Raw genomic sequence first — 27,800 nt, forward strand, 5'->3', positions numbered from 1 at the left:
TAATAGAGATAATTTTGTAAATTCACCTGCCTTGGGTTTGAAACAGTGGTAAATAGACTGCCCAAAACTCATTTCCAAACCAAGCTCATTTCCCAATCCACAAATTCAAATATTGAATTAAAGGTAACCCGGACAACATTTCTTAAGGGCAACTCTAACAGTTACCACAAAATACTATATCATAACACTATACCGACTTTTGCTAATCAAGCCTACCAACAAACCTCTCCAGCATTGACTTTTTCCCGTGCTACAGTGTTATGAAAAGAGAATGATATACTCGTAATTTGTTGATTCTCTTATATTTGCATCCACGTAGGATGAATGTGGTCATGAAAAAAGAAGAATAATAAATAGGATAACTTTTAAAGATGAAAAAATAAAGAATATTATACTAATATTAAAGGGTGTTATAATATTATTATATAAAATAAATTTTTAGAATATCTATTAAAAACAGTCTAAACCCATAATCGAAACATCACTTAAAGTTAAAGCTCTGCCGATCAGATCATAAATCAATATCATATCATACTCCGTCCGAATAGGAACGTTTCAGCGAAACACAAACCTGCATGAGCATGGCATGCCATGCTCATGTCAGTATTCCTGTTCATGCCGCATGTACTCTTCTTGGGCACAATTTCAGGGACGTACATGAGCTACAATCATGTTTTTATTACTGAATGGGTCAAAAACGACAAATCTCTGGACTAACTTCTTGAACAAACAGGCTCGTAGAACATGCTCACCACTACAAAAATGGCGATTTGTATTACAAATCTCCTGGAGGAAACATAACCTATGATGTATGCTTATCCAAGCAAAAAAGGGCAGTCATTGATCCCGAGTTTATTCCGACTTGCTAGATTTCTCCTCCGGCTCTTCTTCAGTTGGACCACCTTCAGTGACACCAACTTCAGCAGGACGGAGGACACGATCATGTAACATGTAGCCAACCTGAAAAATAGCATGAACCGTTAGTAAGACTGCCATGCAAAATACATTGTCAGAGGGTGGAAAAACACTGGTGCCTCAAGTAGGTCTCAAAACTGTACTTTCACAGTATTGTTAAGGGATTTTCAGAGTAATGTTATCCAAAGGTTCATCACTCTTGGACAGTTGAGAATCCCATCAGTTCCTTGAGAGCGCAAAATTCAAGTATATACTTAAAGTGCACTTCAATGGCCTCTAAGGCTGCACAGGCCCCTTAGGGCGTGCATTTTCACATATATCCACCTAGCCCTAAACTAAGTCAATAACATACCAAATTATGGCTAATAGCTTTGCAAACCTTACCGGGTTAAAATCATAGTCCAAATAGGGTTAGGATGAAGTTTCCTAACAGATGGTGCATAATAGAAATAGTGAATCATGGAGCAAAGTGTGATCCACAAAGGAGAAATAGAAGTTGCCAAGGTATTCATCTCTTAACAAAATGTAAGATTACCCTAATATTCACCGTTTTTGTATATATGGTGCCATTTACTAAACATTAAAAGAGCTATTCCTAGGATGCAGTTCAGGGACCTAGTAGTTTTCTCCAGTTGTTTCTACCTTCTAACGTCCCTACTTTACTCTCTATATAACTTTTTTTAACGATGAAAACTATGTGAAGCTATTCTTACCATTTTTCTACTTCATCCTGTATGTATGAAAATAAGACTGTATCCTACTTGTTCAATATAGAAAAGCTAGATTCTATAACCTTTCAGTCTACAAGGAAGGCAACAAACTATAAACTATTCGCACCGACTAAGCAGATAGATGCTGGTAAATATATAGCTATAATGTCACTACTTTACTATTTGTACTTGACTTTTTTTTAACGATGAAAACTATGTGAAGCTATTATTACTATTTTTCTACTTCATCCTGTATGTATGAATATAAGTCTGTATCATACTTGTTCAATACAGAAAAGTGATTCTTTATAACCCTTTTAGCCTACAAGGAAGGCAACTAACTATAAACACCGACTAAGATGATATATGCTGATAAATATATAGCTCTATCAGACCAACAGGTTTTCAAGCAATAGCTGTATTCTAAGCGTTAAACTTTCATAACTGATTTTTTTAAACTCTACATTCCTGCTATTTGTGAGGCAAGCTTCTCCACATACACTGTCAAATTATATTAAGAAAAGATGAAAAAAAATAATTCATCAACTTAACTGTAAGATAGTATCCCAGGCAAACACAAATCCATCAACAGTGCAAGGACAACCCACTTGAGTCTCAACAATTTCGAGAGAAAGAAACAAAAAAAATTAGAAATGCATACCTTCACAACAGCAGCAATAGTCCCCGACTGTTTTGAAGGATCGGGAATTTGGAAAAGTGCATAGTGACTATTTGGATCAAATTTCTCATTTAGAGGATCAAATTTCTCAACTCCAAACTTCTTGAAGACCTGCACACATTACTTATTAGTGTCAGATCTAGGATTGTCTCCAATTGTATGTATCCATGCATGCGAGAGGGAGTATTAGAAAGAGAGAAGCAGAAAGGAGAAGATTTATGCATGCATGCGAGATTGCAAGAAATGTTTATCAAAAGAAATACTGATATTCGAAGCAGACAGCATAATTCGTAATTATTATGATTGATACAAGCGAAATTAGAGATGAAACACCTCTCCAAGTTGCTTCTCAGTCATCTCAACACCCTCTAATAGGGTTTTTAGTAGCACCACAGCTTCATCAGAATCATTAGGTGTATCTATCTTCGAGAAACTTTCCTTGACAACAGATGATGCCCGAGACAAATTGTCCGCAACATCTAACAAGCTCTTGGAGAAGCTCTGCATATATGAACTATCAGGTAAAAGCGAACTTTCTGGGATAATGCAAAGTAATATACATCCAAAAAACAAATAACCTCCAAATTAAGCCAGGAGATATGAAACACGCACCTGTATTGCATACTTCTTGGAGTTTTCAGATTCACGCTTTGTTCTGGCAATGACGTTCTCCATCTCTGCATAGCTGCGTAGAACCTTGTCCTTCATTTCTTTAACCTCCTGATCTTTAGACTTCAGTGATTCATCTTTCTCAAGAAGTAGCTTCACAAGGTCCTCCTTTGATAGGTCTAGGTCCTCCGAATCTGAATCAGAAAATGCAGTTCGTTTAGCAGCTCTCCCCCTCCTGTTACATTGGGATACAGAATCTTGTGAACCTGCTTCATGTGCTTTCTCTGTTTCAGGTGTGTTATTGGCTTCAGTTGAAGCTTCAGTATTCGGCCCGGCACTTTTATTACCTCCATCATCTGTGTGTTTGTTTGCCTCCTTATCATCTTGTTGAGAGGCAGAAGTTGAAAACCCAAACCTTTGAAATGTCAATGTTGAGTATCGCGCTGGCTGATTCAACAAAGGAATGACCTGCTTGTAAACTAACTAAGTTTATTTAACAATGCATGACAAACAAAACAAAACGAAAATTGGTATTCAGACGCCGCCAGTTAAATTCGTATCCAGCCGGCGCCATCTTTGACCGTCCGATTGATGCAGGGAAACATCCCGGTCCCGGCAATCCAGAGGTGTAATTCATATGTATGAAATTAAAGCGTTAAACCCTAGAAAAGTAAAAACTTCCTCCAATTTCTCCGCGGGATACCGAGTGAGCGCCTCAATACACCTAGAAATCGCATAAAACCTCAATTTCATCAAAGCAAATTACTCTATAAACCCTAATCTCTCAACAAGAGAACGAACTCCACAAACCTTCAAGGCAACAACCGGACAACCAGCCTCCCCCGAAGAACTACCTCGAATAAACCCTCAAAATCCGACCGTTCGTGAATCACTCCACACTCACCGCTACCCAAGATCAAGTTTTTGGCACGGAGACAAGAAACCCCACCTTGATCGAAGCACAGGGCTCCGCCGCCGCCAGCGCGGACGCCTCAAGGAGCGACGCCGCCTCAGGCCGCCACCTGGCCGCCCCCGCCGCCGCGGAAGCGATGCCCTGCCTGGAGATTCGCGCGAGGATGCGCGCGGCCGCCATCTTATTCGGTCGGCAGGTCGGTCGGTCGGAATAGAGGCGAGAGACGAGGAGGAGAAACAATTGATTTGCGGCGAGAAGGTTTGAGGGAGGAGCCACAGGCAGAAGGAAGGGTCTGGAAGGGTTTTGGCCTCTCGGAGAGGGAAGGGGATATTTATTCAAAAGACCGTTATACCCTGCGCTGACTGCTACGCATTGAAGGGTGTTTGCGTCCTTTTGGCTATGTGGTTCCTGGACGTGTCGTGCAAGAAGAGTTTTATTAGAGTTTGTTTGTTTAAAATATAGTTTTTGAATTTTAGATAGTGAAAAGTTGAATTGAGAATCTAAAAATTGAGGGTTGTTTGGTAACTTGAATTTAGTGAGTTGGATTACTGTTTGTGCATATCAAAAGTCTGAAATATTCTTAGCTGTCATGATGCTTTATTTCGTGACACGTTTCTCATTCGATCGAATTTATAGTTTATTTGTAAAATACGAAAATATATAATTAAATTACAAAAGATATATTATTTATACAAACTTTAATTTTAATCCATACCAATATCCTTCCATAAGACTCCTCATAACATATACTTCCTCCGTTCCATATTAACTGGTGTATAACTTTTGCATGGAGATTTCATATTAGATGGCGCCTAAGACTTTTGGTGATAAAACTTCCAAGGATACCCTCTAAGGTTTAACTCATGTGACCCCTCATACTATGTAGTCATTACTCTTCTCTTAATTCCGACGCTTCCATGCATATACTCGTTTCTCACCAGCCCCTGGCTCTCCACGTTGTTGCTTGCTCTTCTCCATTCATCGCCCAACAGCGAGGACGCCTGCATGGCGACTAGAGAGACGGCGCCCGGGAATAACAGCCACGGCGTCGGTGAGCTCGGCCGTGGCGTCCGCGCTGAAGATGTGTTGTGCGTGGCGGCCGGGAAAAGCAGCCATGGCAACGGCGAGCTAGTCCATGGCGTTCGGGCTGAAGATTTGATGCTCGTGGCGGCCGGGAACAGCAGTCAGGGCGACGGCGAGCTCGACCATGGTGTCCGCACTGGTGTTTTGGTGTGCTTGGCGGCCGGGAAAAACAACGAGGGCGGCAGCGAGGTCGGCCATGGCGTCGGCGCTGACGTTGTGGTTTGCACGCGTGGTTCGGATTGGCTGACGAATCTCACCGAGGAGGAGTTTATGGAGTACATCTCTAATTTCTTTGATGAGGACGACGTCGAGGACGAGGATGGCCATGGGAGCGGTTACGAGGGTGATGACTAGGGCTCAGACGACAGCGACGAAGGGGTCGAGGACGAGGACCTGTGTGCACCTCGATTTGTCTACAGCAGACGGTGGCTAGTGCGCGTAGGCCACGAGCTAGTCGACGAGCGTGGCCACGGGCAAGGCGACGAGCGCGGCCACGGGCTGGTCGATGGGCAAGATGGCAAACAGTTTCTGCTGGACAAAGTCGCACCGGATACACTGGGCGACGGATTTATGTGTGACTCACTGCTGCCCGATTCAGAGAACAAGGTAATTGGTGACATGTTAAAAATTTTGGTGCCATCGTTGTATCGATGAACTAATGCAGCTTGTATCGAAGAAATGTTTGCTGTGAGTTTATCCATGGACTAGTACTTGTATGGACAAACTATTCTGCCTTGGTTAATTCATTTTCATTTGGTACATGTGTATGGATAAGAGGTGCATCTCTGATTGCCAGGGTGACAGCGAGCTCGGTGCCTCTCTGATTGCCTGAAGATGCTTCCTGGTAACGGTGCTCTTTTGGTTGCTCACGGTGCACTTTTGCCTGCTGCCTGCTGCCTGGTTGACAATGTTAAACATTGATAAACGCCAAAATTATTTCCATATGAATTTCAATCCTCCACAAATCCTATGCAATTCCATTGATAAAATTAAACAAGGTTAAACAATGCATGGATTTAACATTGATAAAATTAACTGAGGAACTCTACTGCCTGGTTTACAATGGATGCATCGCATTTCAACCTAATCGGAAGTTCACCATGCCTCTCTAAAAATTGCTTCCTCAAGCGTGGAACCTAGTAGTGTTGCCCTCCTTTTAGCCGGATAATCTCTCTCATGCAAGATTGATGTGCGAGGAAAATGCGATTGCTCCTCTCGATCGGATACTCGTCGAACGCTTGTAATACCTTCGCAACGATGTCCTCTATACCACTTGGACATGACTTTTGGAACAATGCTTGTAGTGCCGCAAAAAAACCAAGGTCTAGTATATTTAGGTCGGGAGAGTTCAGCGGCTACAACATTAACCGAATGGCAAACCCATCAGATGAGGCCGCCTGAACAAACTCTGGATCATTGACTACAATGTGCATCTTTGCATTATCCTATTGTATGAATATAGGGGTACCATGTTCCTCCACGAGCCACTTCTCCTTGATAGCCAACAACAATTTGTTCACGATGTAATCACGACTAACACCTTTGGTGACTGATGGCAACACCTTGGTTACCAATGTACCACGAGGCCTGTTCGCACTCGACCTCTGAGCCGGCTCCACAAAAGTGAAAGGAAATATGCCTATTTTTCCATCGTAGGTCATGTTACCATCCATGTCAAACCTAGGCCTCGCAACTGCCGCCAAAAACATGACCTTTTCTATGAAGTTCTTACTTTGTGTGGTTCTTTCTGGGTCCTCCTCGTTAAGCGCCAAATAGCATTTCTGTGTCTGCTTCGTCCGATAAAACCATTTCTCATCTATGTAGATGATGTTATACATTCCCTGAAAAGTTGGTTCGTGCGGCAAGCTAATGGGCTCTAACATGTTCAGACAAAACCGAACCCTAGCTTTCTTGTTTTCAGCTGTTAGCGTGAATTTGATTGCATTTGTGTGCCGCCTAAACTTTCCCTCTTTCAACCGCCTGAACAATGTGGTCTTCGACATATGCATCTCACACGCCATATCTTTAAGAGTAGTCCTCTTATGCAACGGTATCTCCTTAATGGTTTCGGGATTGAAACCAATTCTCTTGTGGCCACAATTATTTGGCTTCTTGCTCACCACTCCTAGTACCCCCCCATCCTTTCCATTCTTCCATATCCTTTGTACAGTTCTCAAAGGCACACCAATTTCAGCAGCTACGGCCACAGTCACTCCACGCTTCAATACGCCAAAGGAAGTTCTATGCAGGAGCAAGGCATATATAGCCTGTTTATCTTCATCGGTGTGCTGTTTATTTCTACTGACATTGCCACATTGATCTACAAATGTACAATAATCAACTTTTGAGCATGTAATCAAACTTTTTTTTTTGTGTATTTGAGCATGTTCAGAAAACAACAGTACAATAAACAAACTTACCGGCGTGCCCGCTGCCTGCATCAAAACCAGCGCCACGGCCGCGTCCGGTGAGTCCGAGCCTGCCGCGCCCGCTACCGGTGTGAACACCAACACCGGCGTGCCTGCTGCCTGCGTGAAAACCAGCGCCACGGCCGCGTCCGACGAGCCCGAGCCTAGCGCGCACTTGGCCCGCGTGAACACCAGCACCGACTTGCCCCCGACTTGCGACAAAACTAGCACCGGCCTCTTCTCTATGCGCATGGACGCCGTGAACCTCGCCGGCAACAGCACTTTGGGCTTCTCCATCTGTTCATGCAAGGAAGGAGTAGTGAGAACCATCGGTCAAATTAAAGCAATGAACTTGAATCTAAGCTGCTGTATGGGTACAAATACACCTTCACCGCTAGCATCATCGCACATCAGATCGACGTTTAAGTCGATGACTGGACCCTTGTACGCGTCGATCTCCTCAAAGTTTATCGGATTGTTTAAATCCAAATTCGCCATGTAGACCGAAAGGAGGGGCGAGTGGTTCTGTGGATCAAATTTGCCAACTCATCTTCTCTTTATACTCCAATTTTCTGGGCGCCATGGATGAAATCAAAAATCTTTCATGGGCGCCATGGCTTCGGCCAAAATTTTCATGGTGCTCTGGGAGCTACACGCGCGAGTGGCCAAGCTTTTTTTCGTTATGGGTGACGAAACGTCGTGAAGGATGCGGAGCTGGGCGCGCAATGGATGCGGGAGCACATGCAGCTGATTTGGTCATGAATGCCGTCAGGCCCGGTCCTGACATTTCGGTGGCCCGGGGTGAGATTAAAAATAGGGCCCTATTATTAAATATAAATCGCACATATCTAATTTTTTCAGTTTTCTTTTAGGCTAATATACACAGTATACATATACATATGGGGCCTCTGCGTTTTGGAGGCCCGGGTCGGCCGCCCCGCTCGACCCCGACCCCCCCCCCCCCCCCCAAGCCGGCCCTGGTTGTGATGATCAGTCAGTATGATGAATGTACATGGGTCTCTGCAAGTGAATAATGTTTCATTGATCAGGATAGTGATTTTTAGCCTGCAATATTTGCCGTAGAAATTGGAAGGGAAATGCTTCTTGCTACTTTTGTCAAGTTTTTTTTTAAGACTGCTACTCTTGTCAAAGCAGTTTTGGGGATGATCAGTTTCAGATCTGGTTGAACAGACGCCCTCGATATTTCAGTTAGGTGCAGGTTGCTTTACCTAAGAGCAATCATCTTCATATCATAGCAATATTTAAGTTAGGTGCAGGTTGTTTTTTTAATACGCCCTGCCTTCTGCAGGTAAGTTTGGAGAAACTCAAAAAATGATGCCTGCTTTGAAAAGAAATAAGAGATAAATCAGTCTGGTAACAACTGGTGTTCCCTCACTCAAAGGAAGAAAGAGAGAGAAAAAAAACTAGAAACAAGTACCAGAAATATAGAACAGTGTGACAAAAATAGATTTGGAAGAAGTAAATTTGTTACGTGTATGATGAACTCCCCCATTATCTGCGCCAACAGACATGTATTAATCAAGCTAAGAGTAAAATGCATGTACATAGAAGGTAAGATCACCCCAAGTAGAGAGGAGGTAACCTCACTCCACAGATTCAAGCATCCAAACAAAAGCTTATACAAAATCGTCTCATTTCATATAACCAGAAATATGTATTATTATATACAGTCAACAAACATTAGACCTGTACCAGTCTATCTAGAATTATCTTATCTAACCGAACCATCCCATACAAGATCATCTTCATACGAGCAACCAAACAATACCTAAATAAACCCTTCCCTGCTGCAGAAAATAGAGCATCCTGGAGGGCCAATCTGGCTCATGGAGAAACAGCTGCTCAAGCCGTTCTCTCTCGCCAGTTGAACCGGTGACATACATAACAACAACAAACACATTGCTTCATCCTTCTAGTACTGGGAGTCAATGATTGTATTGTAGAAACTGGGAGGCCTGTTGACCAATTGGAACTTGAAGGAGAGGATTCCAACGGTCAAAGATGATCCGGCCACCTCGCCCGATCCTGCCTTGGCACCAGAATGGCGGTGCAGTGGCACCGCTATCAATAGGTGGATCTGGTTGTGATCTGATACCGGCCATCTCCAACTTATCAGGATTCAATGGCCTTGTGAATAACATTACCGGTTCCTCAGGATCCTGCATTTCAGGAATCTGATCATCTTTCAAATATAATTGTAACTACTAAAGAAAATAATTGCAATCCTGTCACATTGGTTACGTTGTGAACTCAACTGGAAGGTTTCTTAAACATGCACGAAGAAAGGATAGAGGTCTTTTTCAGGGCACAACTGATGTTTAAAAGAATGAAAAATAGCATACCCTTTTGAAGAACCAGGCAGTGTGCTGTAGTCTTCTCTTCAGCTCACGCTCATGCTTTAAACGTACAGACGGAATGACTGATACTTTGTTATCAGGGAACCGAAGGTGAAAAGCAATTGGTTGTACAAATGGTTGCTCAGTAGTTGTATCATCTGAGTCAGCATAATCATCGTCACTCGATCCAAACTGACTGGAAACTTGCTGGCGGCCTGATAGTGCAATCCCATCATCAAGAAGTTGCGCTTCATGCTGAAGGAATTAATTTAATGTAATTATGGGAGATAATAAAATGATAGTGCGATTCCAAACTATTGGAGCAAGGATTAACTAGAGATTACTGGGCGTCCAAACAAAATTTATGTTTCCAGTATTCTTAACCTAGCATGTGCTCATAACAAGTCTAGTGATTTCCAAATGATTTCGTTGGGGATAAACCCAATTCAAGAGCTAGAGTACAGAAAAACTAAAATTAATTGGCTCAGGAAAGTAATTATGAAATTTAGAAACTACTGCCAGATAACCATGCAAGAATATTTGTTATTCTTATCCCACAATAGAAACTGCAAATGTGCCAAGCATATTGACAAAAAATAACCACACCGACATCCCTAAATCAATCCTAAACCACCAACGTGCGATCAGTAGTCTTAGTGTTGGAACTTAGAACAAACTTCACTCGTGTCATAGCAATTCATGTAAAAGTAAGCTAGCAAAGCTAAACAGAGCATTGAAGTGCGAGGTTGAATAGAAGTAAAAAGTCACTGGCAAAGATTTTTTGCACCATTCTTTACCAAAGAATTATCCATTCATCTTTAGCATGCTTCATGAAAATGACAACAGAAGGTGGCACTTTGGCGGCACGCTAATTGAACATGGCAATAATCAATCGAAAATGTGGCTGCTCCACAGAAACTGGGCACAACTCAGATACTACTAATCACGAACAGTTGGCCCTGGTAAAATTGTACCACCTTACTAGGAGCAGAAGCTATAGTATCGCTCTTTTCAACTACACAATAGTTCCATCATAATACTTTGGGAGGATAAAGAATAATAATGGTGCCAGCAAGATTACGAGACAGATATCCTAACCATGCTTTTCCCAAATAAATAATCAATAAAGCATCCTATTTTGAATCTAGTCAATAAGGATTTAAGTCCCAGATCAAGTTCGCAAGTTCAATTAAATTCGTCTTTCTTCAACATGTAAAACTCGAGTTAGGAGTTCATGCTTGCAGGTAAGAATAAGAACCAACTAGGGAGTTAGCATATGTTATTTTCTACCTTGTATTTCATTTGTATACGTCGAAGGTGGACCTCACACTCCATGGCATCACGTTTCTTCTCTTCCCTCTGTAAAAGCAAACAATTAGTTTTGGAGTGTGTTATTTTCTTGTGACAGAATCTTAAGATCATTTCACGCATGAGCATACCTTAATCAAAGCCTCCATTAGCACCTTAGCTTGCTCTAGGTTTCGCCTAACCTGTTTGAGTTTCAAAGCATACAAATGCAAGCAAATCATTACATGAGCATTACTTGCCAATCATTGTACATACAAAAAGCCAAACCAAAGATTGTCCTATATACAGTACTATTGCACGCACTATAGGACAGTTAAACCGTTATTACCACGCATAAGTCAGCGTGTGCACTATAAACGCCACAAAAGCAAAACGCAAAATCCAAAGATACCATAATTCCCATTTTGAAGATAACATGTAGTTATCATCAAATTAAGTTTTTCTGAAATTACATCCGAAAATATGCACATGAAGAAAGAGACTCAATAAGCAAAAACAGAATAACATGATACCAAATCCTTGGCTAGACATTTGAAGTAATCAAGCACATAACCAATATGCACTTCAGCAAACAAAACCACCACAAAAACGTAATTATTGTCTTTGTGCTTACCAGGCAGAGCTTTTCGAATGATTGTACATTATTTTCTCGACGTTGCATCTGAAAAATAATGTAATCAATAATGAGAATGTAAGTATACACAAGAAATACATCGTAGTAGGCAGATATTTTCATAGAAGCTTTTGTAGTTTTTAACAACTCAAACTGAACCAGAGAAGGTTATTAATGATCATATCTGTTTCCTAACACTCACCCTTCTTGTGTGAAGACGATATGCCTTCTCTCTTGGTCTGAAGACATTGTATGGATTTGTATCACTCGCTGGTGGAGCAGGCTTTACAAAAAAACAATTAAAGTTACTCCAGAAGTTGTGTAACCCAGAAAACAAAAGCATGGACAAAGAGACTGGCAATTCCTTTCTACTTTATCACAATCGATTAGAAAAAAAAAAGAACAGAATAACATTACAAAGAACACCATGACTAAGAAAGGACATTAAGTTTTTCTTTCTGACTTGATTGTAATTAAAGAAACTCCAAACACTAAAATTATTATGGAAAGAGTCAAGTTGGTTTAGGCAAGTTATCTAGTTGTTATGGGCAGGAGATAATTTGGATTGATTAGGAGATAGAGTTTGATTAGTTTCCAATTCAGCTAGAGATAGATTAGTTGAGTTAGGATTTGGAGTTGGATTTGGATTGTAATTTCCCCTCTCTATACAAAGGGGCAGCCGCGCATCATTGGAAACAAGCAAGAAGAATTCAGCAAAGGGCTTTTACCATGGTTAGATCAAAGCCTCTTTTCGGTGGGAGAAGCTATCCTACCACTTGTATCAATTGTTCCTCTCATTGCCATAATAAAAATAGAAAGTAATGCACAGAGAAGCTGCACATAAATAGTGAAGAACCAATGTTCTCCAGTTAGTTCCCTTCTTATAGAAGTGTGCTTTGGTTTACTGATGTAAAAGTGGAAAGATATTATAATACACGGATGGTGTATAATGGAACTACACAAGGGATCCAATTGACAGTCTCTTATAGAAACTATCAGAGTAGTCACAGGAAATCTGCCAATATTTTCCAAATTTCCTATTATATTTCTATTTTGGTTCTAAAACAGAGCTTCCAGTTAGTTAATTTCCAAAAGATAGTAAAGCAAAATGTCTGAAAAGCACATTATCAAGCTACTGCACGCCAAACACACCCGAAATCATGCACCTCAAAATCCAAGATACTCCATATAAGGCAAAACAAAGTTCAAAATCTAAAGTAGTACAATAAAAAATGCGTGGAAAATTATGCTACACAAGGTACCAAAAGAAATTGTGCTCACCTGCAAATGCCGCAAAATAGGCTTTTGCCACCGCTCTCTCTGACAAAAAAAAGTCAACAGTAAGTACAATGAATAACATTAACACATCAAGAAAATAGTTTGTTCCCAATGAAACAAAAAGGATACTCTCCAAGAGAGTTTCCGAACATAAGACAGATGCCAATAGAAAGTACAGAGTTGGGAGAGATGCAAACCATGACAAAATAAGACATGGGATGCAGTGCACAGGACACATGACATAAGCAATATATTCTAAAGATCGAATGTACCTTTGATTTCCAGTAGTTATATACAGCTTGGAACACGACATAGTGGACAGATAAGTACTGCAAAGCCTGGATTAGAAACACCTTGTAAGCAGAAGCTAGTATTGAAATAAATGTGAATTTCAGTTACAAAATAGTAGCAGTGATTCTCCACTTTGTTGGATTCGATCCTACGAGAGGTGGGTTGGAAAAACACACGCAAGCGAGCACACACTAGACGTAGGAGTTTTCTCGCTGCTAACAACTTCTAATGTATTTAGAAAACATCTAAACCATACTATCAGGGGGGGGGGGGTCAGCCCAATATATATAGGCACAAAATTGACCTATTGTGTTTGCTTCAGTTTAATTTAGACTATTCCAGTCTTAGCTCTAAGATCCTAAAATCGAACTCGCGCTAATGCCTTTGTTAAGATGTCTGCAAGCTGGTCCTTAATGCCAATGAAGTCTGCATAGACACTCCTGTTGTCCAAGCACTCCCTGATGAAGTGGTAGCTCTCATCGATGTGCTTGTTGCGCTCATGGAACACAAGGCTCTTACTCAGTGCTAGAGTTGATTGGTTGTCAACCTTGAGCTCCACAGTGTCGAAAGGCTTCCCTTTGAAGTCGCCGAGCAATCGAGCTAGTCAAACACCTTGTGTAGCTGCAGTGGTGGCAGCGACATACTCTGCTTCACAGGACAACAGAGCCACTACCCTCTATTTGAGAGAATGACAACTCACCAGGTTGTCGCCGTAGAAGAACAAAGCGCCAGAAGTGCTCTTTCACATATCAATGTCGCTGACGAGGTCGCTGTCGCTGTAGCCAACCAGTCGTCTCTCCTTTGCTTTCCCGTAGCAGCAATCGTAGTTGATCGTCCCTGCAACATAGCACAGGATTCTCTTCACGGCCGTCATATGCTCCTAAGTTGGCCGCTCCATGAAACGGCTCACAAACCCGACGCTAAAGGCGAGATCCGGTCGCGTGTGGATGAGGTAGCGGAGGCTTCTGACAAGCCTCTTGTACTCCGTCGCGTCCACTTCTGCCGTCGCGCTCTCGCGGCTAAGCTTCAGTCGTTCCTCCATCGGGGTGTGAGCAGGATTGCAGTCTTTCATCCCCGCCATCTCTAGGATTCGAGGGGCGTATTGCGATTGGCACAGCATGATGCCGCCGCCGCTACTGCTCTGCTGGACCTCGATCCCAAGGTAGAAGGAGAACAAACCGAGGTCGCTCATCCTGAATTGAGTCTTCATCTCCACCTTGAATCGATCAATCTCCCCCTTTGCCAATCCCGTGATGATAAGATCATCCACATAGACCCCAAGGAGCAATAGTGTGTTGCCATGGCCACGCCAGTACATCGCGTGTTTGTGCGTGCTCTGCTTGAAGCCGAGAGCCCTCAAAGTGATGTCGAGCTTCGTGTTCCATACACGCGGTGCTTGTCACAGGTCGCAGAGCGCCTTCCACAGTCGCAGGACTTTGTGCTCATCTCCAGCGAAGACGACCCCCCGCGGCTGTGCAACATACACTTTCTCCTCCAATTCGCCGTTGAGAAAGGTCGATTTCACATCCATGTGATGGACTAGCCATTCCTCTTGGGCAGCTAGCGCCAGCAGCAAGCGCACGGACTCTAGACAAGCAACAGGTGTGAATATCTCGTCGAAGTCCACGCCTAGCTGTTACACATATCCCTTGGCGACGAGGCGGGCTTTATGCTTGATCACAACCCCGACTTCGTCTTTCTTGAGCTTAAACACCCATTTGAGCCCGATTAGACGGTGTCCACGCAGCAGCTCCACTAGCGTCCATGTCTCGTTTTCCTCAACGGACTTCATCTCTTCCAGCATCGCTGCTTGTCACACCGCGTCACGTTCCACGAATGAGCTCAGCTCTCCTGCGGTCGCTAGGTGCAACTCGGCATCATCTAGGATGCGGGTATCGTATCCCGCCAGAGCTCCCCCACTGCAGAGCAGCTTATCAACGATGCGGTAGCATATTAGACTATCACCGTGGTGTGCGTCGAGCCTGGCGCTATCATTCGATGATGGCGTGACGAAGTCTGCCTCCCAGGTAGGTTCGCCGCTTGACATTCTAGGTGACACATCGGCCGCTGCTAGACTTGGTGCAAGTGGTTCCACTGCCGGTGTTCCTCCTCCGGTTGAGATGGGCCCGTCAGCCGCTGGGAGATGAACTTGACTCACCATGAACTCCACAGCGAAGTCACTCAATGAAGCCACGCTCCCAGCTGCATCTGCCTCCTAGCTCCATCTAGCATCCTCGTTGAAGATCACATCTCGCGACACGCGGACGCGCTTGGTGCTCAGGTCGTAGAGGTGGTACACCTTCGCGCAACGCTCATAGCTGATGAAGACACAGAGCGTGCTCCTGTCATCAAGCTTCCGCAGATGCAATCGTGCCTCCTTGACGTATGCCAGATAGCCGAATGTGAGCAATAAGTTCACCGTTGACTTTCGGCCGTTTTGTGTTATGCCATCCAAGCTTTTCGTCGATGCGCGATTGAGCAGGAAGACGGCGGTGCTTACCACCTCTCCCATAAACTTCGTCGGCATGTCCCTCTATTTCAGGAATGCGCGCGCTATCACGACGATCGACTGATTGCGCATCTCCACCATGCCATTATGTTGTGGGTTGTACGGCGTGAAGAAGTGTTGCTGGATGCCGCGATCCGCGCAGTGGTGCGTGAATTCTTGGACGTGAATTCTCCGTCGTTGTCGATGCGGAGGACACGGAGCTTCCGACCACTCTCCACCTCTGCCTCTGCCTGGATCGACTTGATCGCCACCTCCGCATTGCTCTTCGCAACCAGGAGCGTCAGCCACATATAGCGGCTGGCGTCGTCCACCATCAACACGAAGAAACGAAGTCCACCTGGTGTCGCCGACATGATGCGACCGCAAAAATCTCCATGGACAAGGTCAAGACGCTCTTTCACCCGATACTTGGCCTATGACGGGAACAGAGCTCGGCGGTGCTCTGTGGTGACGCACGTGTCGCACAGATGCTCGACGTGCTCCAGCTGCGACAGGCCTCGCACCATCTCATGGCGCGCCAGCCATCGAAGTGCATCGAATCTTATGTGGCCATAGCGCGCGTGCCACCGCTAGGCATTCTCATCGTGGTGCGTCGCGAGACAGATGGGACAGGCAACGTCAAGGCACAGGATGTACAGCCAGTTGCGCCTGCAATGAACTTTGGCAAAGAGATGGCACTGGCGGTCCCAGATCCACAAAATGCAATCCTCGATCAGCACCTTGGAGCCACCCTCGTCGAACTGGCCCACGCTGATGATGTTGTTCTTCAACCATGGGATGAAGTAGACGTCGGAGAGCGCCTTGTGCTCTCCGTTCTTCCCGGCGAACAGGATGGTACCACAACCGCAGATGTCGACCACCGAGCCATCTCCAAAACGGACGGAGCCCACCACACCTTGATCGAGCTTCGCGAAGACATCATGGCGACCAGTCATGTTGTTGGTGGCACCGGTGTCTAAGTACCAGCCCTCTAGGTGGTCGCCGTCATCGCTAGCACTAAGGTGGACTTGTGTGCGTAGCTCGTCGAGGTGGACATGACTTGGCGATGGCTCCTGAGCATCATTGAGAGTGCACATGTGCGTCATCAGGAGCGCAGGCTCATCTTCTTCCTCCTCGCCCCAGGCCAAATAAGCATGCTCTTTCTTGGGCAATCGGCAGTGCTTGGCCCAGTGCTTGTCGTGGGAGAAATCACGCGCGACCTCCTTGCCACTGGAGCCGCCGCCTCCCCCTTTCTTTCGCAGTGCGCGCGCACGACAACGAGCATTGCTGTTGCCTGAGGACCCTTTGCCCTGCTCTCGCTCCTTCATGCGCGCGAGCCATTGCTCCTCGCTGAGGAGCTTTCTGCCGACAGCTAGGGATTCTTCTGGATCGAGACGATCCTCCACCGCCTTTAACCTCCCAGTCACTTTCTTCAGCGTGAACGTTGAGAGATCGAGAAGAGTCTCAATGGACAGAACAATCTGCAAAAATCTCTTGAGGACTACCCGCAGATATTTCTCTACCACCTTCTGTTCTTCCATCATTTCTCCGAGCGTGGCGAGGTTGGTGACGAGGTCGGAGAGACGCATCGCGAAATTATCGATCGTCTCCCTGTCACGGAACAAAATTGCCTCGAATTCCTTCCGCAGCTGTTACACTGAGGCCTTGAGGACGCGATTGTTGTCGACGCGCATCGATTTGATGCCATCACAGGCCTGCTTGGCACTCGTTTTGACAGCGATCGTGCCGATCATCTCCTAGGGCACGGTGCGAAGGATGGCCTCCAGTGCCATGCGATCTTCCTGAAAATCCACATCGCCAAACTCCACTGTGTCCCAGAGGCTGTGAGCCTGCAGCATGACCTTCATGAGTAGGCTCCAGTCGGCGTAGTTACTCCGTGTAAGGATCGGGTACGACGCGCCGCCAAGCTCCTTGACCACACGCTGGACGACCACATCGCGTCCACCAACATCTCGGTGTCGCAATCGTCGTGGTGGCGGCGATGGGGAGTGACAGCGATTGAGGTGCCGAGGGGGACTCAAAGCTGCACCACTCGTAGGAGCTAACATCGCCGGAATTGATCAACCCTGGCTCTGGTACCAATCGTTCGATTCGATCCTGCGAGAGTTGGGTTGAAAGAACACACACGCGAGCACATACTAGACACAGGAGTTTTCTCGCTACTAACAGCTTCTGATGTATTTAGAAACATCTAAACCATACTACCAAGTGGGTCAGCCCAATATATATGGGCACAAAACGACCTACTGTTACAAGTCAGCATACTGTTGCTACAGCAAAAAAGATTAACCTACACACTAGGATTACACTAATATTATTTCTAAATAAATCAGAAGCTGTTAGCAACGAGAAAACTCATGTGTTCAGTGTGTGCTCACGTGTGTGTTCTTACAATCCACCTCTCGCAAGATCGAATCACACACTTTACCCTTCACAGATCTTGAACAGAACTCAAGAACGCGACGCACAATAATTCCTTTTCCAAGCATAAACATTTTACTCATGGTTTTGCAAACCCCAGCCCTAGAGACTCAAGTTGTCTGTTAGGGACAACTTGGCAACATGAGCCATGGTGTTGGCTTGGAGACCACATATACTATGGACCTAGTTCATAATGGGGGTACCCATCTCTCAGAGAGAGGCCATACAGAAACGACTTGAAGTAGAACGATGCTAGATGGAGGGCACCAAATGGGAACGAATAGAAGGACAACAGCAAGCCAAAAGAGGCAAGGATGACAAAGATTTTACATGCTAGGAGGCTTTGATATTTCATCTTTGCTTGATTAAAGAAGATACAATGCTAATCCTTTCACAGGGATGATTTACTTGACCCCTAGGAAATAATCTCTTACTCCAGGAAACAAACTAACTGAAGATAAACATCCCAAGTAATCAAATCAATCTAACAGTAATTAGTATAGTAAAAAATATTTCTATCAAAAATATAAATAACAATTCTTTTTTATTAATTTGCAAATTCATCATCAGTTAGTTAACTATGCGCGAACATAACCCTGTGAACAGTACCTGCGCAAATAAAATGCCATGATGGCAAGTTTTCAATAGTGGTTGAGGAGGAATTTTAAATGGATTTTGAAAGTCATGTGACCTAATTTTCAAAACTAAAGACATGGGACCCACCGACTAAGCTTAGAAATCCGAAAATAGAAAAATTGAAAGTGGGACTGATCATGAAAGTTTCTCTGACATTAGGAAGAATTTAGGATTGATATTTGACAAAGCAAGAGTTCAATGGGGCAATTGTACTTTTTTACATGAAATTATTACCGCCATGGCAGAATCAAGCTGCAACTTGACTGGTACTGGTCCAATAATGGTGGGTGTTATGATGCCTGCTCTTTCTCGAGCTTTGTTGTCCAAAATTTCCAGCTTGAATAGGAGGACCTCCAACCTGTAACATGTAACGACATTTTAAATGAACCAAATGATACCTACCATTTCTTTCGTAAAGACTACAGTTACTTTACATCCAAGGATGCAATTATTATATTTTTTTCTAAGCTGGAGACAGCAAGTTCAACTTGAACTAAGTTGATTACAGTCAACAAGTGCATGTAACAATAACCACAGAAGAGGTGCACTTTGAACTTCAAAATAGTATTATAAACTTCATCAATTGGGACATTGGTAATGCTCCATAGTTGAGAAAAGATAAGCATCTCTCTACAAGAAATTAATCTTGAGATTTTTATTATATATTCCAATAACGTATGGAGTAATAACAAGCAAAAGATCACGTATATACAATATGATAATACATCTAGCTCTGCAGTTTATTCCTTACTTTTCAGGGTTCATATTTTTTCGCTCATTGTTATAATTTTCAAGCCAGTCTTCATCTTCATTATCCAGGTCATACTCAACAAAATCACCAATCTCAGCTCTGGCTGCAAGCAGTAGTTAAGAAATACAACCACTGAAGAGATATATTATGTAATTTCAACCGCTGGAATAACAAAAAATAAACCTCCTCTTCCACGTATGTATGTTGCAGGTTGTGCGAAGGTACAAGTATAGTCCCTTTCATATGTATCAACAGCGTCATACTGGGGAGTGGGTATTTCATGGGCATTCTTCTTGCTGGATGCTGGATGTGCCTGCAAAGCAGAGATATGATCATGTCTGCCAAACTGCGTAACAGTCCCTTACAGCTTGATATCAGGTATGAAAAAAAAAAGTTTTGTAAAGCTGTTTCTCTACGACTTTGAGGCCCAAGGCTCTTCCACTCACACTGACTTGCTTGGAGATATTAAAAAAAAAACTCAGTCATTGGGGAGAAGACGTCCCCTGGCTTTGTCTTAAGAGAGGGGAGTACCGAACCCCTTAGGGAGGTACTCACATGACCTACGAGCATCTGGGTTCGAGCCTGGGTGGGCAGCCTCTTAACTAGAGGCTCTACCAACCGAGCTATCTCTCGGTTGTCCTTGGTTACATTCATCACAATCAACTAGCTTATTTTTCTCTTTAACTTTTAAGTTCAGCTCCCATTTCAGAATTTTAGCCTTCACATGACAACTTATGAATCTTATAACTGTGGAGATATTCATATTCTGAGTTTATCCACATCTTTCAGGGCTTAACTAACAGGCCAGCTTTTATATAACGTAAGCCCCAAATAATCAGGTTATATGATTGCCTAAGCAAGAATGCAGATCATTAAGCTTACAGAAGTCAGCAAGATAAGCTTAATCCAGGTCTCAACAACATATTTAAGTATACCAAACCTTCACTTCTTATCTTGATGTCCACTTACATGGCGAAGCAAAGGGTATCTTTTTGGGCATACAGAGTTTACACTTTGCACAGAATCACATGCTGAGTATACCAGACAATTTTCAAATCTGTCCTGATAAGCTCCCTAATCGATTTTACAATCAGTAGCACATAATACCAAAATAGCATATCTAGATAATAGGTGGAAAGCAGTTTGAGTTCGACATTTACAAGTTCTCTGACTCACTTTGGTGATATATCTTGAAGTTTAGTAGGGCCACTTTGTCAACTTTGATAACTGCGAAGTGCGAACCTTAGAGGCTGTCACGAAGGGATCCCTCTGGTCAACAAGCAAGGGATGAGCACTCTGTTACTGAAGTGCTCCCGACAACCCAATTTATAAGGGAACAAGGTTTAAGCCAATGACAGACCAAACACGTCTCAAATTTTATCCATTTCAGGCAGCACATTACAACGAGTCTCTAAACCATTCCACCAAAATTACAAAGAATCATAACTTTCTGATCGTGCATTACCTCGCCATCAGCCGCGGGTTCCGGTGCAGAGTGACGAAATAGGGGAGGGGCGGCCCGGAGTGTGAATGTGGGGTCATCGTCCTCAAACTCCCGCGATGACTTCACGATGGGGAGCCTCTTGTGGATGTCTACCGGCCGCGGCCGGAACGAGGACCGACTCATGGCTGCCACACCATCCCCTCAGGCCCTCACCCAATCCCCCCAAACACACCAGCGCCTCCACAGCCACCCGAGGCGCGGTGGGGTCACTAGGGCGCGAGCGCGGGCGGCGCGGGGTGCGGCGGAGAGCGGAGGAGGTGGTGGTGACCGCGGGGAGGGTGGAGGGAGAGAGGGGGGCAGATTAGAGGGGCTAGGGTTAGGGGTGTTGGGAGGAGGAGGGGCTCTAGGGTTTGAAACGAGGCGAAGGAGGGAAGAACACGAGGGAGCAGAGCCAAAAGTCGCGGGGGAAGGGAGGTTGGGATTGATGGGCTAACGAGTATACGTATCCCCTGAAGTGAATACGCATTACGGTTGTCCGTGTACTTCGCGAAGAAGCGGATTCATTTCGCTTTGACATTGTGAGGTAATGACATGGTGCTACAGTTCGACAGTTTTAACAAAAATTACAAAACCCCACTTGCAAGTCAGAGGGTTTACAAATATCTAACTGCATGTTAATTTCTTACGGTCTAACGCCTATAAATTTTGTATATTTTTAAATACTCATATGTGCATGTTGACCGACAGTGCTTGACTTGCCAAGACAAACTCACCTACGAGTTTTCTCGAAGTTTGGTACGACAATCGCCAAGATTCTCCCATCTTCCCTAAACTTGATTGCCACTGATGTCCTTTATGATTCTTCCACTCGGTGAACTTCTCTATAATTTTTTACGCTTGGAACATCTCTAGCACCTCTAAATACTATGTTAGACGAGTCGAGCCACGTTTGGAGGCCACATGACAACTATGTTGATCAGTCAATGTACATAGGGGAATTTAAAAACATATAAAACCTACAGGTTATAGAGTGTAAGGAATTGAGATGTATGTGGGTATTCGAAATGTAGGATTTTGCAATTTTTCCAATTTTTAAGCATAGATCAAAGGTTTTAGCTACCAACTCCACCTCAAATCTAGCCAGAGCCCTAACACCGAGACTCCAAGCTTTTGTGGAGCAACCAACTTGATAGAGTTTAAGTCCTCGTAGTGAAGATCGGTGGAGCTACCAAAAGGATGCTCCGGATCTGCTCCATTGTGGATTCGCACAGCGAAATTCTACCAAATAAGTCCTTAGTAGGATAAAGTAGGGTCCATAGGGTAGAAGAGCTAAATTTGAAATTAGTTTGGGTGTTGTAGCACTAAACAAATTATTTGATGTTTTGCCCTTTTGCATGATCTTTTACTACACGAATAATCTCATATGTTCATTCAAACGAGTGTATTGCATATATCAAAATCATCGATATTACTATGCTACCAAGAGCATATCCAATAAATATATTAACAACACATATACATCACCTATGTCATAATGCTAAATCACTTTGTTTTGCCAATTTCATCACTAAACCATTTTTTTATCACACATAATCTTACACTTTCTCTTCACCTTCAATAAATGAGACGGGGATCTTGAGAATCCATGAAGGGAGAGTGTAAGTATGCGCAAGGTAGAAGAGGTTATGGGTGACCTTATTGCACAGTTCAGAGAGCACTTACCTACAACTAGAAAAGTATCATATATTTTTTCTTCCAGAACTTCCTTCAACCTTTTTGTTGTCTGGCGCTCTCTTATTGGCTAGGCCCTATCTAATTAGTTGGTTATTCTATGGACTAATCTTGAGTTAAGTTGGAAAGAACTTGTGCTCGTATGTGTTTTCGTGTTTTCTTCATGTGCATGTGTATCTTGAGGGCTAACATGGTCGATGACAGGATCATAACTAGATTCAGGGAGGAACTCAGGTTCTAGCGATCAAGGATGTCATGTGGGACATTTGAGCTAAAGAACAGTACACAAGAAGTCGAGGTTGCAGGTATACGATCAAGTGTGTAGTGGGAAAGCGCGGGCGTACGCAAGGTCATGGGAATTGCTGTGATGCATGCATGGTTGTGTTGTATGTGTTTGCAATTCATAGCGAACAGGAGCCATGGTTGGTACTTTGTCTCGGGTGTTGATTGGCGTGCCTTGCATATAACCCCCTCTCCTTTTATAGTCGAGGCAAGGCTGTACTATTCTACTCGGACTCCTTCGAGCGTAACCTATCTGGATTGTAACTCTCCCAAATATCTAGGAGACACTTTCCGTCATGGGGGTAATCTCCGTATCGGATATGATTATGCATCAAATATTTGTCACATGCCTTATTTACCCCATGGCGGTTACAACATCTACCGAAATGAGTAAAGGATACGTATATTGTGGATATCCGTTATGGATATTCCATATTTATCGCAAATATATAATAAATAGTTACATGTTTTCCGTCACCCCCAAAGCTATCGTGGTCTTCCATTGTCTAACACCAAGATTCTGTCAATGGTTCTTGATGGGCTTGTCATCCGGCTGGAGTGTTGCATCCCAGGGTGGTGCATGTGTTTGCTTTCGTTGGTTGGTTGCCAGACCTTAATCGATGTGGTGCTCTCGATCGTGCCCATGTATGCCATGTCGGTGCTCCTCCTACCCAAGGTGACGATTGAGAAGATTGACAAGCCACAAAAGGGTATGTTCTAGAAAAGAGCGACAAAATGCAGTGGCAGTGACTACCAGGTCACCTGGAAGATGGCGAGCTGACCTTAGGATGACGGCGGACTCAGGATCAAGGGATTGATCGTCTAGAATCGATGCCTCCTGAATTCCTGATCAAGAACATTCATAGGCTCCTCTTTGGCGATCGGGACTTGTGGGCAATTGGATCCTCTACTGGTATGACGGGGGGCATGCCACGATGGATACACAGTGTTGGCGTGCAATGAAAAAGCTCATCCCCACCTACCACTCCCTGATGATTGTCCAACTGCGAGATGGCACCCTCACATCCTTCTGGCATGGCAATTGGCTGAGGTGGGTGGGCTCTCCTCTATCCCACTAGCTTTCTACTCACACTACCTGCAACCGCCCATCACCATGCATGCTACCCTAGCGGTCGGGACGAGTGGCATCGACTGGCTACCTTAACTCTCTTCTGCCGCCATTGCTAAGCTGCTCGTACTCACCGAAGCCCTCCCCTTGGTTGCTCTGCTGACGATGTTGGACGTTCGCTTGCTCACCGGGGAGTGGACCGAGGCATTCAAAGTTGAGTTTTGTCTACGCGAAGCTCAGGACCCCAGTCAAGGGTCCCCTGATGTCTGACACCAATTGGGATGGCTTCGATGGATATGACAAATTCAGGTGCGCTCTTGCTTCCTGTTGATTTGACGGGAAAAAAAACCACAATTAATTTGCTTAGCTACATTCTCTGTTCTAGGTCTTGTTAAGGATTTGTTCGTGACAATGTGTTCGGAAAATAACGGGGTTACCTTCATGGATCAGAAATCAAACATGAAGCGGGGCACACACGATGTATACAGGTTCATGCCTCTATAGGGATCGGTGACGTCCTAAGAGGGGGGTGAATTAGGACACTTAGAATCTATTCGGCTCCAAAAACAACCCAATATAAACCTATATCAATTTCTCTCTAAATGTGATCTAGGTTTATCTAGTGTGCCTACTCTACCAAACAAAAGAGCTTGCAATCTATCTAGGAAGGTAAATTACAAGAATGTAAATGCGGAAACATAAATAAGGTAGAGAGAGCAAACTTGGTATAAGAATTTTTATTCTGTGGTATCGATGGCATAAATGCCACCCTTAGTCCACGTTGGAGCTCCACCAAGGATATACTCCCAGATGGCACCCGGTCATGACTATTGAGCTACCAAGTCATAAAGACAATATCTCAATCCAGCTGAGCCACCAAGGCAAGGTCTCACCACAAGCCTCTCTTTCGGTCTCTTGCCGTTATGATCACTTCAGAGCTTCAGCCACAAAAGTAAGGATCTCCGTGTCCCTACACAATTGTCTTGCCGTCACTCCACACCAAGTCAGAGGGTCAACAAGCTTGCTGGTGAGTCACTAAGACTCTAAGGTACCGACGTACCAAGAGGTACAATCTTGGATCACTCTTTGACCTAATCTCTAGGCAGCAATCATCTAGCAACATACTCTCTAGACCTATAAGCACTAATCACTCTCTAATGGTGTGCTTAGTCATCTTGAATGATTCCTTTAAGCACGTTGATGTCTTGGATGTCTTCTCATGTGGTATGAACTTCTCAGGACTCCAGATACCTCAAATGGCTGAGTGAAGGGGTATTTATAGCCTCAAACCAGTGCACTAGCCGTTAACCCAATGACTCAGAAAAGTTGTTAACACCAGATGATCCGGTGAGAACAATAATACTAACACTAAATTATTCAGTGAGTACACTCTCACAAACTAGCCGTTGGAACCCCACTCAAGCCTCTGTGAACACCAGACACTCCGGTGTATACTTCATCCATCACCAGACTATACGGTCAGTTATCTTGAGCCATCCGAGCCTTTACTTCTTCTCTTTGTAAATTGCTTCGGTGAAAGCATTTGGTGCACATCACTTCATCACCGGACTATGCGGTGAGTTGACTTCAGCCAACCGAACCAATGCAACCCTTTTTGAAAATAATACTCTGGTGTACACAGCATCCATCATCAGACCATCCGGTGCCTTGAACTTCGTTCTTTAACACTTGGCACCCTCTCTGTGCAAATTAGTCAGGTGTTAAGCCTCTGGTGTATATAACATATACACCAGACCTTTCGGTGTGTTGAGCTCCTTCTGTCTCTTTGCACTGTTTTTTGTCAAGTGTGTGCAACACATTAATCACCAGACCATCTGGTGCTTCGATCTTCAACTTCAATGGCTGCAACTTTCTCTGGTAGAAATGTCTTGGTGAGTTCAACACCCAGAGCACCGGATTATCCGGTAAGACAAATCTTGCTAAGACTTCTCCAATTCAGTCCAACTCTATCCCGGCTACGGTGGCTTCTTCATGTATTGCATCTAAGAGACCTACTAACATATATTCTTGACAAATATGTTAGTTTCATTAACTATGTTATAATTAATAAAAAATCACAATCATGGTCTAATAGTATCATTTTCGTTACAATCTCCCCTTTTCTGTGATTGATGATAAATAGGGATCTATCCTATAGCAAGTGGCAAATAATAAATGATAGAAAATGTAAAGATCATAGACGAGCATAAAATCTTACCACATTTCTTAGATGCATGTTCTTACCACTTAGTCTTTTTTTATTGTGGCTCCCCCTTTCTTCATCACCACCATCTCCCTTGATCGACCCATGCAAGAGCTTCTTCTTCTTTTTCTCCTTTGTCAATTTCGACATTCCTAAACATCTTGCTAGTTTCTACTATCTCATTCATATTGTTTATCTCGCAAACTTGCATCTTGCTATAGTCATCAAAATTCTCCCCATTTATCAATAATCTCCCAAAAAGGTTATACGCACATGTTGAACTTAAAGGGAAAAATATTAGAGCACATGAGAGAGAGAGCTTTACAAATCATGATCCAATTAAAAGGATACCAATTGTAGGCTATGAAAGTACATTGATCAATATTTATGAAACTCACATAATATAATTTAAATTCTCCCCATATGTGTGCATATATATGATGAAAAAGAAACATATGTACAACTAGACAATATATCAAGATAGGAAGTTTAAGCTATATTATGCATGGAGGTTGCTTAAATGAATAAAAGATTTGACAATGATATCAATTAAAGCGTTTAAGCATTGCATACCTGTGGGACTTGTAGATTGCTCTATGAGACTACAAAAGATATAACTTGCAATACATGCTAGTCTCAAAATCATAACCTATAGAATATACTCCCCCTAAATGTGTGCATACAAGTGTTCAATACATGTGAGGCATATACACTTGTTATAGATAACAATAGGAATTTATCCTATAGATTGGATTATGACACATAAAAGATACCAAATGTAAAACTAGTGCCACGTAAGTGACCTACAACTAATAAATCATGTAGGTTGTTCATGGTTTAGAGATAAATACGAGCAACCTACCATATGAAAACATACACTAGGCATTGCAATAAATTGAAATAAGCATATACAATCCTAGACGAGGTAAATGAGCTACATCAAATGAGATGATTTTGCATCTAGATTCATTACCTCTTTTATCTTTGGATAGGGATTTGGGTATGTGATGATTATAATCTTCATCAACACGCCCATCTTGTACGTTTGGCTTTTTTGCTTGAATCTTCACTCCATCTTATAAGCCAAGTTTCCAAATCCCTATAGCTGCCTTAGGATTCAAGTTTTTTTTAACCCAAACCGATTGGAGCTCCTTCATGTTGGTAATGATTTCCTTGGGTACTCAAATGGTTTGGTTATACCTCCAATTCTTTCTCCCAACCATGTGTGTAACCACCTTGTCATTATCTTTTTTCTTGAGCTTGTAGTGGTTGTTATTGGTCTTGATCTTGTAGTTAGGCTTAGTGTAGAGGTTAGAGGTCATGTTAGAGAGGTTCATCGTCATCTTCTTCTCCTTTGTCTCCTTGGCTTGTTTGCATTAGAAGGACTTGTGGCCTTCTTGATGACATTTGAAGCATGTCACGGTGAATTCCTCTGTAAGATTCTTCACTATAGTAGCACGGTTATCTTGAGGAGGTTAGACATATTCTTTGCCATTTAGTCTAGCCAAGTCCTTCATTAGTTTCTCTACTTCTTGTTTAAGCTCATAATTCTCTTGTGCAATGAAGTTGTTAGATGATTCTACAATAATA

The 27,800-nt window shown here is 43.5% G+C and overlaps 2 protein-coding genes across 6 annotated transcripts; both read right to left on the reverse strand.

Moving 5' to 3' along the window:
- Nucleotides 1-505: 505 nt before the first annotated feature.
- Nucleotides 506-4,140, reverse strand: LOC133895631 (grpE protein homolog 2, mitochondrial-like). 5 transcript variants are annotated; one of them, XM_062336093.1, is made up of 6 exons: nt 3,863-4,140; nt 3,261-3,360; nt 2,917-3,107; nt 2,638-2,805; nt 2,287-2,415; nt 506-960 (listed from the first exon to the last, which is right to left on the reverse strand). In XM_062336093.1, the coding sequence occupies exons 1-6, from the start codon at nt 4,004-4,006 to the stop codon at nt 853-855; spliced, it is 840 nt and encodes a 279-aa protein (XP_062192077.1). In that variant the 5' UTR covers nt 4,007-4,140; the 3' UTR covers nt 506-852. The 5 variants fall into 5 exon arrangements, with proteins under 5 accessions (XP_062192077.1, XP_062192076.1, XP_062192075.1 ...); XM_062336092.1 differs by having other exon boundaries at nt 3,261-3,381; nt 3,863-4,139; XM_062336091.1 differs by having other exon boundaries at nt 3,180-3,381; nt 3,863-4,138.
- Nucleotides 4,141-8,954: 4,814 nt separating this feature from the next.
- Nucleotides 8,955-21,431, reverse strand: LOC133896059 (uncharacterized). The gene is made up of 12 exons (XM_062336573.1): nt 20,947-21,431; nt 19,665-19,794; nt 19,482-19,584; nt 18,965-19,088; nt 13,146-13,211; nt 12,877-12,915; nt 11,798-11,878; nt 11,596-11,643; nt 11,114-11,164; nt 10,965-11,033; nt 9,681-9,929; nt 8,955-9,497 (listed from the first exon to the last, which is right to left on the reverse strand). Exons 1-12 carry the CDS (start codon nt 21,106-21,108, stop codon nt 9,264-9,266), a joined length of 1,356 nt encoding a protein of 451 aa, XP_062192557.1. The 5' UTR covers nt 21,109-21,431; the 3' UTR covers nt 8,955-9,263.
- Nucleotides 21,432-27,800: the final 6,369 nt, after the last annotated feature.

The sequence above is a fragment of the Phragmites australis genome, chromosome 16 (genome assembly GCF_958298935.1).
Source record: "Phragmites australis chromosome 16, lpPhrAust1.1, whole genome shotgun sequence".
NCBI classification, from domain to species: Eukaryota; Viridiplantae; Streptophyta; class Magnoliopsida; order Poales; family Poaceae; genus Phragmites; species Phragmites australis.

What these genes read in the sequence shown, in the direction of transcription:
- LOC133895631 (XM_062336088.1), bottom strand. Translation starts at nt 4,006, where the DNA reads ATGGCGGCCGCGCGCATCCTCGCGCGAATCTCCAGGCAGGGCATCGCT. An exon ending in CCAAGAAGTATGCAATACAG is followed by an intron (nt 2,806 to 2,916) that starts GTGCGTGTTTCA and finishes TCATATATGCAG; the next exon opens with AGCTTCTCCAAGAGCTTGTT. An exon ending in CTGAGAAGCAACTTGGAGAG is followed by an intron (nt 2,416 to 2,637) that starts GTGTTTCATCTC and finishes TAATGTGTGCAG; the next exon opens with GTCTTCAAGAAGTTTGGAGT.
- LOC133896059 (XM_062336573.1), bottom strand. Translation starts at nt 21,108, where the DNA reads ATGAGTCGGTCCTCGTTCCGGCCGCGGCCGGTAGACATCCACAAGAGG. An exon ending in ATCGTCTTCACACAAGAAGG is followed by an intron (nt 11,644 to 11,797) that starts GTGAGTGTTAGG and finishes ATTATTTTTCAG; the next exon opens with ATGCAACGTCGAGAAAATAA. An exon ending in CTGCCTGGTTCTTCAAAAGG is followed by an intron (nt 9,498 to 9,680) that starts GTATGCTATTTT and finishes CCTGAAATGCAG; the next exon opens with GATCCTGAGGAACCGGTAAT.